General features: G+C 34.0%; 2 protein-coding genes across 2 annotated transcripts; both read left to right on the top strand.

Moving 5' to 3' along the window:
* Positions 1–1,256: 1,256 nt before the first annotated feature.
* Positions 1,257–2,518, top strand: LOC133285964 (uncharacterized). The gene is made up of 5 exons (XM_061483290.1): positions 1,257–1,510; positions 1,622–1,791; positions 1,955–1,980; positions 2,081–2,278; positions 2,360–2,518. Exons 1-5 carry the CDS (start codon positions 1,257–1,259, stop codon positions 2,516–2,518), a joined length of 807 nt encoding a protein of 268 aa, XP_061339274.1.
* Positions 2,519–4,256: 1,738 nt separating this feature from the next.
* Positions 4,257–11,299, top strand: LOC133285951 (uncharacterized). Its single transcript, XM_061483272.1, has 9 exons — positions 4,257–5,426; positions 6,633–6,762; positions 7,333–7,829; positions 8,234–8,314; positions 8,456–8,560; positions 9,599–9,712; positions 9,820–9,903; positions 9,989–10,060; positions 10,595–11,299. The coding sequence occupies exons 1-9, from the start codon at positions 5,106–5,108 to the stop codon at positions 10,865–10,867; spliced, it is 1,677 nt and encodes a 558-aa protein (XP_061339256.1). The 5' UTR covers positions 4,257–5,105; the 3' UTR covers positions 10,868–11,299.
* The last annotated feature ends 1,005 nt before the right edge of the window (positions 11,300–12,304 follow it).

Below are 12,304 nucleotides of genomic sequence, written 5' to 3'. Positions count from 1 at the left end.
ATGGAATTCCTTAAAGGATATCAATAACAGAAGGAATGTGACATGTCACTACTGTCAGAAGACAACGACAAGTGGAACTGCCAGGGCTAAATACCACCAAATTGGGATAAAAGGAGATGTAGAGCCATGTAAGAAACACCCCCAGAAGTAAGAAATGCTTTGAAGGAAGCGTGTGAAAGGAAGCTAGCTGATAAAAATGCTTTCTTAAATGAGCTACAAGAAGACGATGATGAGCTTGAAAAGGTAGGGGAAATCCGTAACATTCGAACTGGAAAAAATGGAGTAACATCTGACAGTGATTCCTCTACTGTTCCTGCCAAGAAAAGTAAGATTGTGAAAGGTCCCATAGGCCTACTTCTCTTAAAAAACCCATAAAACAACATCAAGTTATGGGAAAGGCAAACAAGCATCAACGATGCTTGTGATAAAGAAGCTAGAGCCAGAACAGTTCAATATATTAAGAGGTTTTTAGTAACGAATGAGATACCTTTTAATGTTGTACGCTCTAGAAGTTTCAGGTTGATGGTTGAAGAATAGGGAACTATGGTCCTTATTTGAAGGTTCCATCTTATTATGAATGTGGAGTTACACTGCTTCAAAAGGAGTTAGAGTACACCAAGGAATTATTAAAGGAGCATGAGATAGAGAGAGTAAACTATGGATGTTCTATTATGTCTGAGGGATGGACAGATAAGAAGGGTAGAACTTTGATCAATTTCTTGGTGAATTGTCCATCAGAAACTATGTTTGTCAAGAGTGTTGATGTTTTTTCTTATGTCAAGACTGGTGAGAAGTTATGTCAACTTTTGGACACTTTTGTGATGTAGATTGGGGAACAAAATGTTGTTCAAGTGGTGACCAACAATGGAAGCAATTATGTTTTGGCTGGTAAGAGACAATAAACTCATTCAATTATTTATATTTTAATTTATTTGTGACTCGTTTTCTTATTTAAGTCTATGCTTATGATGTTAGGGAAATTTTTACAAGCCAAGAGACGTCATTTGTTTTGGACTCCATGTGCTGCACATTGCTTAGACTTGATGCTAGAAGATATTGGAAAGCTTGATAGAGTAAATAGGACAATAAAAAGAGGCATCAGTCAAGTAGGTTTCATTTATAATCATTCATTCGCATTGAACACTATGCGGCAATTCACAAGCAAAACTGAATTGGTGAGGCATGGAGTGACAAGGTTTGCTACCACATTCCTGACATTGCAGAGGTAGTATAAGCAGAAAAACAACCTCCGAAGGATGTTCACATCTGATGAGTGGTCAAAATCTAAGACTGCCAAAGACCCTAAGGGAAAAAGGGCAACTGATATTGTACTCAGTACATCTTTTTGGAATGATGTAGTTTTTTGTCTTAAGGCTATGGGGCCTCTTGTGGGTGTGCTGAGGATGGTTGATAATGAAAAAATGCCAGCAATGGGTTACATTTATGAAACAATGGATAAGGCCAAAGAAGCAATTCAAAATGCATTTCATGGAATTGGAAAAGAAGATAAGTTTAAAGATATTTTAGCTATCATTGATAGAAGATGAGATTGTCAACTTCATCATCCTTTACATGCAGCTGTGCATTATCTTAACCCTCAATTTTTTTATTCCAATCTAAGGCTGGATGATGATTTAGAAGTGGTTAATGGTTATTTAAAATGCTTTGAGAGGATAACTGCAAATACAGATGAGATGGACCAGGTTATGAATGAATTGGAGCTATATAAGAAAGCTTGGGGTCTCTTTGGCATGGACTCAGCCAAAAGACAAAGGGATAAAGTGTCTCCTCGTAAGTATTTGATCCCTTTAAGCTTTTATTATTACAATTTATTTAACTAGTCATATTATTGAGTTATTATATTTTGTATTACAGTGCAATGGTGAGGGACGTATGAAACACAAACAAAAGCACTAAAAAAAGTTGCCATTAAAGTATTGAGTCTGACTTGCAGCTCTTCAGTATGTGAGCGCAATTGAAGTATTTTTGAGCATGTAAGTACATATGCTCAATGATTTTATTTATAGAGCTTCATAACTGATTGTGAAACTAATATGTTTTATTGTTAATTATCAAATAGATTCATTCCAAGAGGCGAAGTAGACTTGAGCATCAGAAGTTGGAGGACTTGGTTTATATTAAATATAACAAAACTCTTAAATATCGATTTGACAATCGTGATCTGATTGATCCCATTCTCCTAAATGGTATTGATGAAAGCAATGAATGGTTGGTAGGAGATATGGGTGGTGATGGGGAACAAAATGAGAATGAACTTGTATTTGAGGATGATACCATCACCTGAGGTGACATTGCAGATGTAACTAATCCTGATGAGCCTTTAATTTACACTAGACAGCAGACAAAGTCCATTGCTTTGCCTTCAAGCTCTAAGGGAAAAGAGATTAAAGAAAAAGAAGGACTTAAAGATGTGCCAGAACAACTGTACAATATAGATACTAGTGACAGTGAGGCTGAAGCAGACTTTGGTGATGGTAGAATTCAAGATTATGATTAGTTCTTTTTGACATTTAAATATGGAAATGGAAGGGGATATCTTTTGGATCTTTTAATTGACTACTTGGAATTTCTGTTTGTTTTGGAGCAATTCTTTATTATTATTTATTGTTCTTATTTTTTAGCACATGTATGTGTGGTATATCTAGGTTCTATTAGTCCATTCCGCTATTTTCGCAACCGCAACCTGCTATAAAGCTATAGAATTTTTCAAGATTGGCCGCAACAGGCCGCGATCCGCTTTTAACTACTGTGGTTAGAACAACCTTTTACTAGTTGATCCATATGCATTGTGATATTGATTTCAAAATCTTAAACAAAATTGATTATGAAATTAAGGGCTATTTAATTCTAAGTAAATATTAATTACATGTTAAATAAACACAAGATTCAAATGGATTTGTCATTAAAACTAATTGATTCTGATTTAGTAACTAAATCATTATATCTATGATTCCTTAAAAAAATCCTTATATTTTCAATTTCAGACCAACATAATTTAGTTAATTTAGATTTATGTTACATTTCATTATTATTATTATTATTATTAATGAATTCATCACATGATTTATATATATATATATATATATGTGTGACTTTATTGTTTCTCATGTTATAAGAGATAAATTTATCTACTGTACACAAATAAAAGTGTGTGAGACTCATATTTTTTCCTTTCTCTATCTCTTTCTCACATGGGTCTATACACTTTTATGTTATAAGAAATAAATTTATCTCCTCTGCACAAATAAAAGTGTGTGGGCCTTCTCACATGGGTCTATACACTTTTATGTATGCGTAGGAAATAAAATTCATCTCTCCTGTACACAAATAAAAGTACCCATATTTTTTCTTTCTCTCTTTTTCTCACATGGGTCGATACACTTTTATGTATATGTAGGAAATAAAATTCATCTCCTCCAATATGAGAAATATTATTCTTTCTCTCTCTCTCTCTATATATATATATATATATATATATATATATATATATATATATATAAGGGCTTTAATTTTCTTATGTTGCAGCTGATAAGCAAGTTTTCCTACACACACAAACATCCATAGATCCTATTATTTTTTAAAAGAAAATCAATTTTTGATCTCTCAACAGGAGATGCTATTCATCCTTCCTACCGTAGAAGAATAGTATTTCCGTATATATAAAGGCCGTTAAAAACTTTATTTATGAGTAAAAAGATCACAATTATTCAACAAAAAAAAATCACAATTACTATAATAGTGTGACACTTTAATAATATAATTTTTTTTATATAATCAATCATATTTGAACTATATGTTTACTTTTTTGTATGCTTTTATCTTTCTTCATATAAATTTATTTTCAAGCATTAATATTTTAAAAAAATTCATTTAATATTTTTTTATAAATACGTTAATACGGTTAATAATTAATGATTAAATTTTTTAAAAATTTGCAATAATTTAATCAATTAGCCTCGATGAATGTGTCACACTCTTAAGAATCAATACAAAAATATAGGTAATTACAAAAATCAATGTTGGTCATGGACCCCACTGCCGCATTATTACACAACTCTCCAACCCTAATCCGTAAAGCACACAAAATAATATTAATAAAAAAATGAAAATAAATAAATAAATGATATTAAATTTCCTCTCTTCTCTCGCTATCTGTCTCTTTCTCTCTCATCCTCTGCAACAAAACAACTCTCTCTCTCTCTCTCTCTCTCTCTCTTCTGTTCACTTTACAAAACTTTTTGAAACTTTTACAAACTCACTCTCTTTTTCACAAGCAATCCCTGAGAGGAAAAAAAGAAAAGCTAAGGTTTTCTCCTTCTTCAAAGCCCAATATTCTCTTCCCCTGTTGGAACCCCTTTTGGTCATTCTCTGTCGGTGCTCCAATACCTCAACCTTGATCTTCTTCACCCCAACTTCTCAAATGGCTCTGCCACTCAAATTTCTAGGGTTTCAAAGGTTACTGGGTCACCTTCAAGTTCGTTCCTTTGATGGGTTTTTGCCCTCTATTGCAGTGCTGGGTCTTAAACTGGTTAAAGGGTCAAGCTTGCTAGTGCTGTAGTTTTAGTGGGGGCGTGGAAAAAGAGGAGAGGATTGCATTGTGTTTGTCAAAAAGGGAGGATTTTTATGTACTTGTTTAATTATTGCTTTGTGTTTTTTTGTTTTGGGGGGCTTTTGTGAACAGTAATTGCTTTTTGGGAAGCTTATTTCGGAAGCAATTTACCCCTTTTGAACGTGATTGTATTTAGTGCTATCATGGACTCACACAATGTTCTCTTTTGATCTTATCAATAGTGGGGTTTTGGTTTTATTGTTTTTTTCCCACCCCTCTTCTTTCTCTTTTTGGATTGGGAGCCATTATACATGTGAAACCCGTGAATTTGGCTCTGTTATGTAGGGTGTTGGAGTAGCAGGCCTTATTTATTTTGATCTCTTTTATTGGTAGCATTGATGATTTAGCATCACAATCGTTGGCAATGGTGATAGGTATCAATAGCATTAGCAACTTGTTTAGGATGATGTTTTAGCTCCACTCATAGGAGTGAAGTTTCAGCTAGTTTTTTGGGGAATCTGAAGAGGCTTTGGTGATGGAGGACATAGGGTTATTCAAGCAAGGTTGGCAATGGCTTCGGTCACAGAAGGATGGATGCTGGCGGGTTCGAACTGTGGTGACATGTTGCAGAGACAGAACTGCTATGTTCATTGAGCGGCATTGGCCTATGGTGTGTAATGGGTGCTCCAAATTGGGGAGCTTACTAAGGTTATCATTGGTTTATTGGAAAGACTCTGCTTTAAGGGGCTTTCAGTCCTTCATTAGGTTTGGTTCAGTGATGCTTCTGCTTATAATGTGGAGCTGCTTTCTTAGCTTGACTTCGATGTATTGCTTGGCTTACGTGCTTGTTAGTATGGTATGTCTTCATTTCAAGCTGTCTAAGTCTTTGTTCTTGCGGTTTAGGGTTCTGATCTATGTGCTTTTAAGTCTATTATCCATTTATTATTTTTATTTTTAGCTGTTCTTTGAGTATTTATTATATACCTACTTCAGTTTGATAACAGTTTTAGAATAGTGTCATTTAGCTTATGGTTTGGTGGTGTGATGGCTTTTACAATTGCCTTATTAGTCATTCTAAAATATAGCTTGGTACCTGAAGCACAGTATTCGGCTTTAATAGTCATTCTAAAAATGTTGAAATTCTCTAAGAATTTTATGATAGAGATAAGTTTGAAGCCTTCAAGGATAATGCTAAGTTTTATAAAGATTAGACTGTTTCTTTCAAAAATTAGGAGAGTATAGACGATGTGGATGTGACAGTTAGAATTTTCTCCAGCAAAGTTAACTTCAGGTGGTTGTCTAGATTTTAATGTCATTAAATTCTAAATTTATTCAAATATATTGATTTTAATTTTTCTCTAGGGAAAAAGATACATGTTCGTTTTTTTTCTTCTGTTTTTTGGCTTCAGGCTTAATGTTATGTTCATTGAGTGGTTTACATATTTCGGCATTGAATAACTTGTATTTACTTGTAATTTTCATAATTTGAGTTCAAAACATTATGATAGATTTTTTTTAACTTTTTTAATATGAATTTCTGTTTTTACTATTTGGTCTACGCTATAAGAGCATATTTGATGACATTGCTTTTTGCTAGTGTTAAGTCTTAATGGCCTTTTGCTGGACTTGCATATAATGTCAGAAAAAGGAGTGTTAATGGTATAAATGGGAATTATACATTTTCCTGGCATAAGAAGCTAAACATGATAATCACTCATTATTTTCATCTAATATTCTATTCCAAAATAACTAATGCTTTTTACCTTTTATTTGAATTCATTCTATAAACATATTTATCAATGTATTCAAACACTTGGCTTTTAACATTGTATATGTGAATTGCATGATTTAGCTTCTAGGTTCTGTTTGCAGCTTTACGTAACTTTAAATTTTAGTTTAAGAGTTAGTTCGCACTGCAATTGTGATGGATCTCTACTAACTTAAATGGGGACTTATATTTATAGATGTGCTTTATTTGGTTGCTTCAGTTCAATTCAGTAACAAATAATTTTGCGGAGGAAATTTTATACATTGCTTCTCACAGTTCAACTGAATGCTATAGGGTGTTGCTGGAGTTGCTGTCCAATACTTGGGTTATACTCCTGGGCTTTTTATTGTAGGGCTTTTTGCCATCCTTATTTTGTGGATGTATGCTAACTTCTGGATAACTGGAACATTACTCATAGTTGGAGGTATGATATTCTTTCTTCTTCTCGTTTGGATTTTAAAGAAAGTGAGTCTGGAACAGTAGTAAAGTTGCACCTTTGTGACTGAAAGGTCACGAGTTCGAATCCGAGAAATAGCCTCTTTGCAAATATGCACGGGTAAGGCTGTGTTCAAGGATTGTCCTCACCCCACTCTCGATAGTCGGAGTTTAATGGGGAGTGGTTTATCCTAATGACTAGGATAAAAGAGGAGAGGAGGCGTGCTGCCTATTGTTCTATGCTCTTTAATAATGTATATCGTATTCGTATACACTTTTATTAATCTGTTCATATTGAAGGCAATATTTTTCAATTGTGTTTATGCTTCCACACCATTGGGCCGCTTGTTGACATTTCCTCATTTGACTAGTTTTGCTTGGCTTATATTTATTTGCTGTCTGAATGACTTTGAAATATGTTATTGACTATCATCGGCATGAAACTGACTTGACTTGATGTTATATAAGCACAGCAGTTGACTTTTGTTTTTGTTGGGTTAATTGAGTGTTTTGCCCTTTTCTAATCTGGAAATTTTGTTTGTTAATTATACAAATGCAGGTTATTTATTCTCCCTCTCCCTGAATCATGCACGGTTGGTGGCATTAGTCGGATCTATATATGCTCTATATTGTGTTCAAGTACGAGTGGGATGGCTGGGTGTTTTTCTTGCTATAAACCTTGCATTCCTCTCTAATGACATTTTGAATTTTCTGCTCCAATGGTTTGATAATGTAAGTGAAAGTTCGCATTCTGAAGAGCAGAAGCAATCAGAACCAGTTGTGGAGGATGAGTTCTCTGAAGAGTGTGAATATCCTATCCCTGCTGATGAATCTGAGAATTTGCATTCATGTAAATCATCCAGTAAACCTGCTGTTACCACATCAGTTGTTGATAACAAGAAAGAACTTTCTGTTAACAAAGTTGTTAGAGAGCAAACAAGTTCAATTGATGAAATGAGAAGGATAATGAAAAGTCTGGATCATTATGAAGCCCTTGGATTTACCCGCCACAAGAAGATTGATGCAGCAGTTTTGAAAAAGGAATACAGGAAAAAGGTGTTTGTTTACTTTTTCTTTCTCTATTTTGTTTTGCTTCACTGTTATCAAAATATTTATTTAGGCGGCTGCTATGTGTTTAAGTAGTACCATGTTACAATGTACGTGGTATCACATTTTGACTTATGTTGTGTTTACTAGCCTACTTAGAGGTTGTTTGGTTTGTTTTCTGTTTTCATTTTCATTTGATTTACTAATAATTACAAAATTGCCACCATGTTTCATTTTGTTTCTTGTTTTCAAGATTTTGAGAAGGAAACGGTTAAAACCAGGCAGCAGTTTTTGTAATTATTGGTGAAAGCATGTCAAATTATCAATTAAAAAATGAAAACAGAAAATAAACCAGACTCTTATATGCTGATGCTTTACATTTCAAATTCCCATTTTTTTATTTAATGATGCAGGCTATGCTTGTGCATCCTGATAAAAATATGGGCAGTTCGATGGCAAGTGAGTCGTTTAAGAAGCTACAATGTGCATATGAGGTAATTTCTAAGTATAAGCTGCAGCGACTCTCTTATAATTGATAGATAAACATTTAATGTATATTTGATATATAATTTATAAAACTAATGATTTTTGCCCAATTTGGTTTCTTCCACTCACAAGTTATATGAAACTTCCAGGTTCTTTCTGACTCTGTGAAGAAGCGAGACTATGATGAGCAATTAAGAAAAGAAGAATCCATGGCTAAAAGTGTCTGCCAGAAATCCCATGGTAGTTCACATCAGGTAAATCTGATGATATTTTTGTAAATGACTGACATATACTACTCAATTTTTCTGTATATGGTCCACAAGTCTTATGAGTTGCAGTTTTTATTTTGGAAATCATGAGTGTTTTGGTAGTTTTTTACTCTGTGGACATGGGTTCTAAATGCTGAGAAATTCTCTTCACCCTCTTTTTATACGAAATGATTGTTCCTTAGTATACTGTGTGGTATTTAAGCCATTCTTTTATTTCTTCAGACATAGTATTCTCACATAGACAAGATCCATACATTCTAGTGCAAATTTTTTCCCTTCAGTTACCTAAAGAAAAATTTAAATTTTTTCAAGATTGTTTTTTCATTTATTCCTTTAGATTGTTAATGCCTTCGGATATTAACTAGTCTGGTGGGTTTAAAGAAGTACTATACAGACACTTGAAAAAAAGAGATATGTCCAAGTCAAAACATATTAAATTCTTATTGGATGCTTTGATATTTTCTGTGGTGCTGTGTTGGTCTCCTTTGTCCATGTTTCTTCTATGAATCATTACCTTCAAAATGATACTAACTGAGTTTCCCAAACTCGATGACCATGTGCTTATGACTAGCCAACTAGGGTCCGTCCGTATTTGACGGGAGTTTCCACCCTGTCATACTTACTCTTTTATGGAGCAAAATAAAATTTTTGCACATCTTCTTCACATATAATTCGTATTTTTAACCCAACTGTAAATCATAATGTAATGTGACAGTGGCCTCTGTTAATCTCAATCTTCTGTTTCTAGTTGAAAATTCCAATTTTTTTTCTCTGCTGTCAAGTATAAGAGTTCACATACAAAAGGACCCGTGACTGGTTTAATGATATAAAAGAATAGGAAAGAATAATAAAGAAATAATATGTTTGAATGAAATATGTGCTAATGGGGTGAGAGGATTTGTCTGATTATTAAAATCACCTCTATCTCATGATAACATGATTTCAGCAGTACTAAGGTTGCTGAATTATTTGGCTGACTGATGATCTTTATTAGAAAAATGACGGTACATGTATTCTCCTCAGGATAATCCTGATTATCGTTCTGAAGATTCCAGACGTATACAGTGTACCAAGTGTGGGAATTCACATATTTGGGTATGCACTAACAGGAGTAAGGCCAAAGCAAGATGGTGTCAGGTCTGATTTCTTTCCTTTACATTCTGATTATTAAGTACCTTTCTCTTTCTCTCTATTCCGTGCTCACTTTATCTTAGTTCTGAATTTAATTTTTTCTCTGGAAGCAGGATTGCTGTCAGTTTCATCAAGCCAAGGATGGGGATGGATGGGTCGAATATAAAGGTTCTTTGGTTTTTGACAGGCCTCAAAAGGTAGATTCTTCATAGCAAATAATTTTCCCCACTTCATATTATCTTGTTTGCATTTAGTTTCTGAACTTTGATCTTGTCTTCATAGGTGGAGATTCCGCGTGCTTTTGTTTGTGCAGAGAGCAAAATTTTTGATGTGTCAGAATGGGCTATATGTCAGGTTAGTGTACTCTACACACAGTATTTCTCGGTGTACATACAATGCATCTTTACCTGATTTGGTGCTTAATCTGAAGTTTCAAGAACTGAGAAAGAAATCAAAACTTCATGGCAATAGAAAAGGTGAAGCATGCACATGCAGGATTTACTTGTTAAAAATGATAGCGAGAACTGATTGGAATTGCAGTGATACAGCATTTTGGTTATTGCTGAATGTGGATGTTACAAAATTGCAGAGTTACTAATCCTATGAGGAAGAGTGAAACTTAGGAATTCCTACTTATTTTGACAATAAGGGTTATTTGGTACCTTTGTTTGGGCTCTTATATAAGGCAGTGATTATATCTGTTTGTTCCCTTTGTTGGATTTGAGGTAATATGAGCCTTTTCCATTTAAAAAATGAGGGTTGAAAAGAATCTTGATTGAGGTTTGTTTTTGACTCCACATTAACGCAAATCGGGGAGCCTTGTACATCAAGGTTTGCCTTTTTTTTTTTTTTTTTTTGGTACCTGACAGCTTGCATTATTTCATGCAGGGAATGGCTTGTAGGCCTAACACGCATCGACCGACCTTCCATGTAAACATGGTTGGCTTGGAGAAAAGCCAACGTTGCAATTCAAGTAGATTCCCATGGGATTTGGATGCTGAAATGATGATGGATGAAGATGAAGAGGCATTTGACCTGTGGCTTCAGCAGGCTCTGGCATCTGGTCTCTTTTGTGAGACTTCCAAACGCAGGAAGAGTTGGAGTCCATTCAAATTGCCTCAAAAGAAAGGGAAGAAGCAATGGAGAAGAACATCATGCTGAAGCTGAAGGGAAAAATCCATATTTCATTGCCTATCCCTAAGGGATTGATGGTCTAAACATTTTCTAGAAAAGAAAAGTGATGGTTTTCTGAGATCAAAACAAGGAGGAATGGCTAGCAACACTCAGAACAAGGTGCCTTATCAAAGATAGATGAGAGTTGTGGGTTAAATTATCAGAGCCAGGGTTTACAAGTAGCTTAAACACATTCCATATTCTTAATATACTAAGTGATTAAAAGTGCAAAAACCTTGGTTTCTAGGGGTTGCCCTTATTGCTCATCTGGTATTTCAGGTTTACAGAAACTAGCTTGAACTGGTTGACGTTGATCTATGGCTTAGTGTATTCTTGTTCTTATATTAGGAGGTGGTCAGGGACTACTTTTGGTCCTTTGTACATACATGCTAATAAAAATTTCTCATCTGGTTTTATGACTTGGATTATCATCATTCATCGTAGAGTTATGTTACATCCACAACTTTTTTACTTTTCCTTCATACTCCTTTCTGTATTATTGAATTACAAGTACATCCATGGTGGGTCACATAATAAATACGTCATTTGCTATATGCTAATAAGGTAAATCCTATTCCATAAGGTTCCTCAACTTTGTGAGGGTAGGGATGTGGGTTAATTATACAGTTTTACCATTGTATTTTCGGAAAAAAAATTATTGTTAATAAATGACACTAATTTTTCGATCATAAAAGAATCATTTTTTGCTACTCCGAAGCTCACACTCTCATTTCTATATACTAATGTATTGTCTAAATTTTTAATCCTTCGAACTAATGGAACTAATAGAAGTTAAAAAAGACACAAAGTGCTACCGAATATGATTGGTAAATCTCAACCAAAGTAATGATTGGTTTTTTCATAATAAAATGTTGGGAAAAGTGTTTGTCATTTTGAATGACATAAAGTTATGTCATATTTAGAGAGAGATAGACACAAGAAAATATTTTTTTATTTAAAACTTAAATTAAAAAAAAATCCACCCACTTTCTCTCCCATGATTTCTATTCCTTGTGTCTATCTCTCTCTTAAAATGACATAACTTATGTTATTTAAAATGACAAACACCAAACCCTAAAATGTTTTATTCTTTTTTCCCAGGATATTATCATGTTTTTTGGTGGACACAAATTCATAGAAAATGAAATATAAGATGCTTTGGGTTGGTATTTGAAGAAATATTAGAACAAGAACTTCGAAAAAAGAGAGCAATAGCACACACAAAAGGCTGTATTTTTCATTGAACATATTCAGCTCTACATCAGAATATTCATACAAGATGAGCATTAAATACATTAATAAATAATTTACCAACTAACAACTAACAGAGTTAATGCTACTAACAACTAACATGCCAACTAACACAATAACAAATGTAAAGAACTGACAGCTAGGCTGAACATAGCTTCCTAAAGAAATGCATAA

This window comes from Gastrolobium bilobum, unplaced genomic scaffold, assembly GCF_033153095.1.
Source record: "Gastrolobium bilobum isolate Gb01-03AN ecotype WA unplaced genomic scaffold, APGP_CSIRO_Gbil_v1 utg4364, whole genome shotgun sequence".
In the NCBI taxonomy this organism is placed as follows: Eukaryota; Viridiplantae; Streptophyta; class Magnoliopsida; order Fabales; family Fabaceae; genus Gastrolobium; species Gastrolobium bilobum.
Note: the sequence above shows the minus strand (reverse complement) of the source record. Positions and strands in the feature narration are given on the sequence as shown.

What these genes read in the sequence shown, in the direction of transcription:
- LOC133285951 (XM_061483272.1), top strand. Translation starts at nt 5,106, where the DNA reads ATGGAGGACATAGGGTTATTCAAGCAAGGTTGGCAATGGCTTCGGTCA. An exon ending in AAAAGGAATACAGGAAAAAG is followed by an intron (nt 7,830 to 8,233) that starts GTGTTTGTTTAC and finishes TTAATGATGCAG; the next exon opens with GCTATGCTTGTGCATCCTGA. An exon ending in AGCTACAATGTGCATATGAG is followed by an intron (nt 8,315 to 8,455) that starts GTAATTTCTAAG and finishes TGAAACTTCCAG; the next exon opens with GTTCTTTCTGACTCTGTGAA.
- LOC133285964 (XM_061483290.1), top strand. Translation starts at nt 1,257, where the DNA reads ATGTTCACATCTGATGAGTGGTCAAAATCTAAGACTGCCAAAGACCCT. An exon ending in AAGGGATAAAGTGTCTCCTC is followed by an intron (nt 1,792 to 1,954) that starts GTAAGTATTTGA and finishes TCTGACTTGCAG; the next exon opens with CTCTTCAGTATGTGAGCGCA. An exon ending in AACAAAATGAGAATGAACTT is followed by an intron (nt 2,279 to 2,359) that starts GTATTTGAGGAT and finishes TACACTAGACAG; the next exon opens with CAGACAAAGTCCATTGCTTT.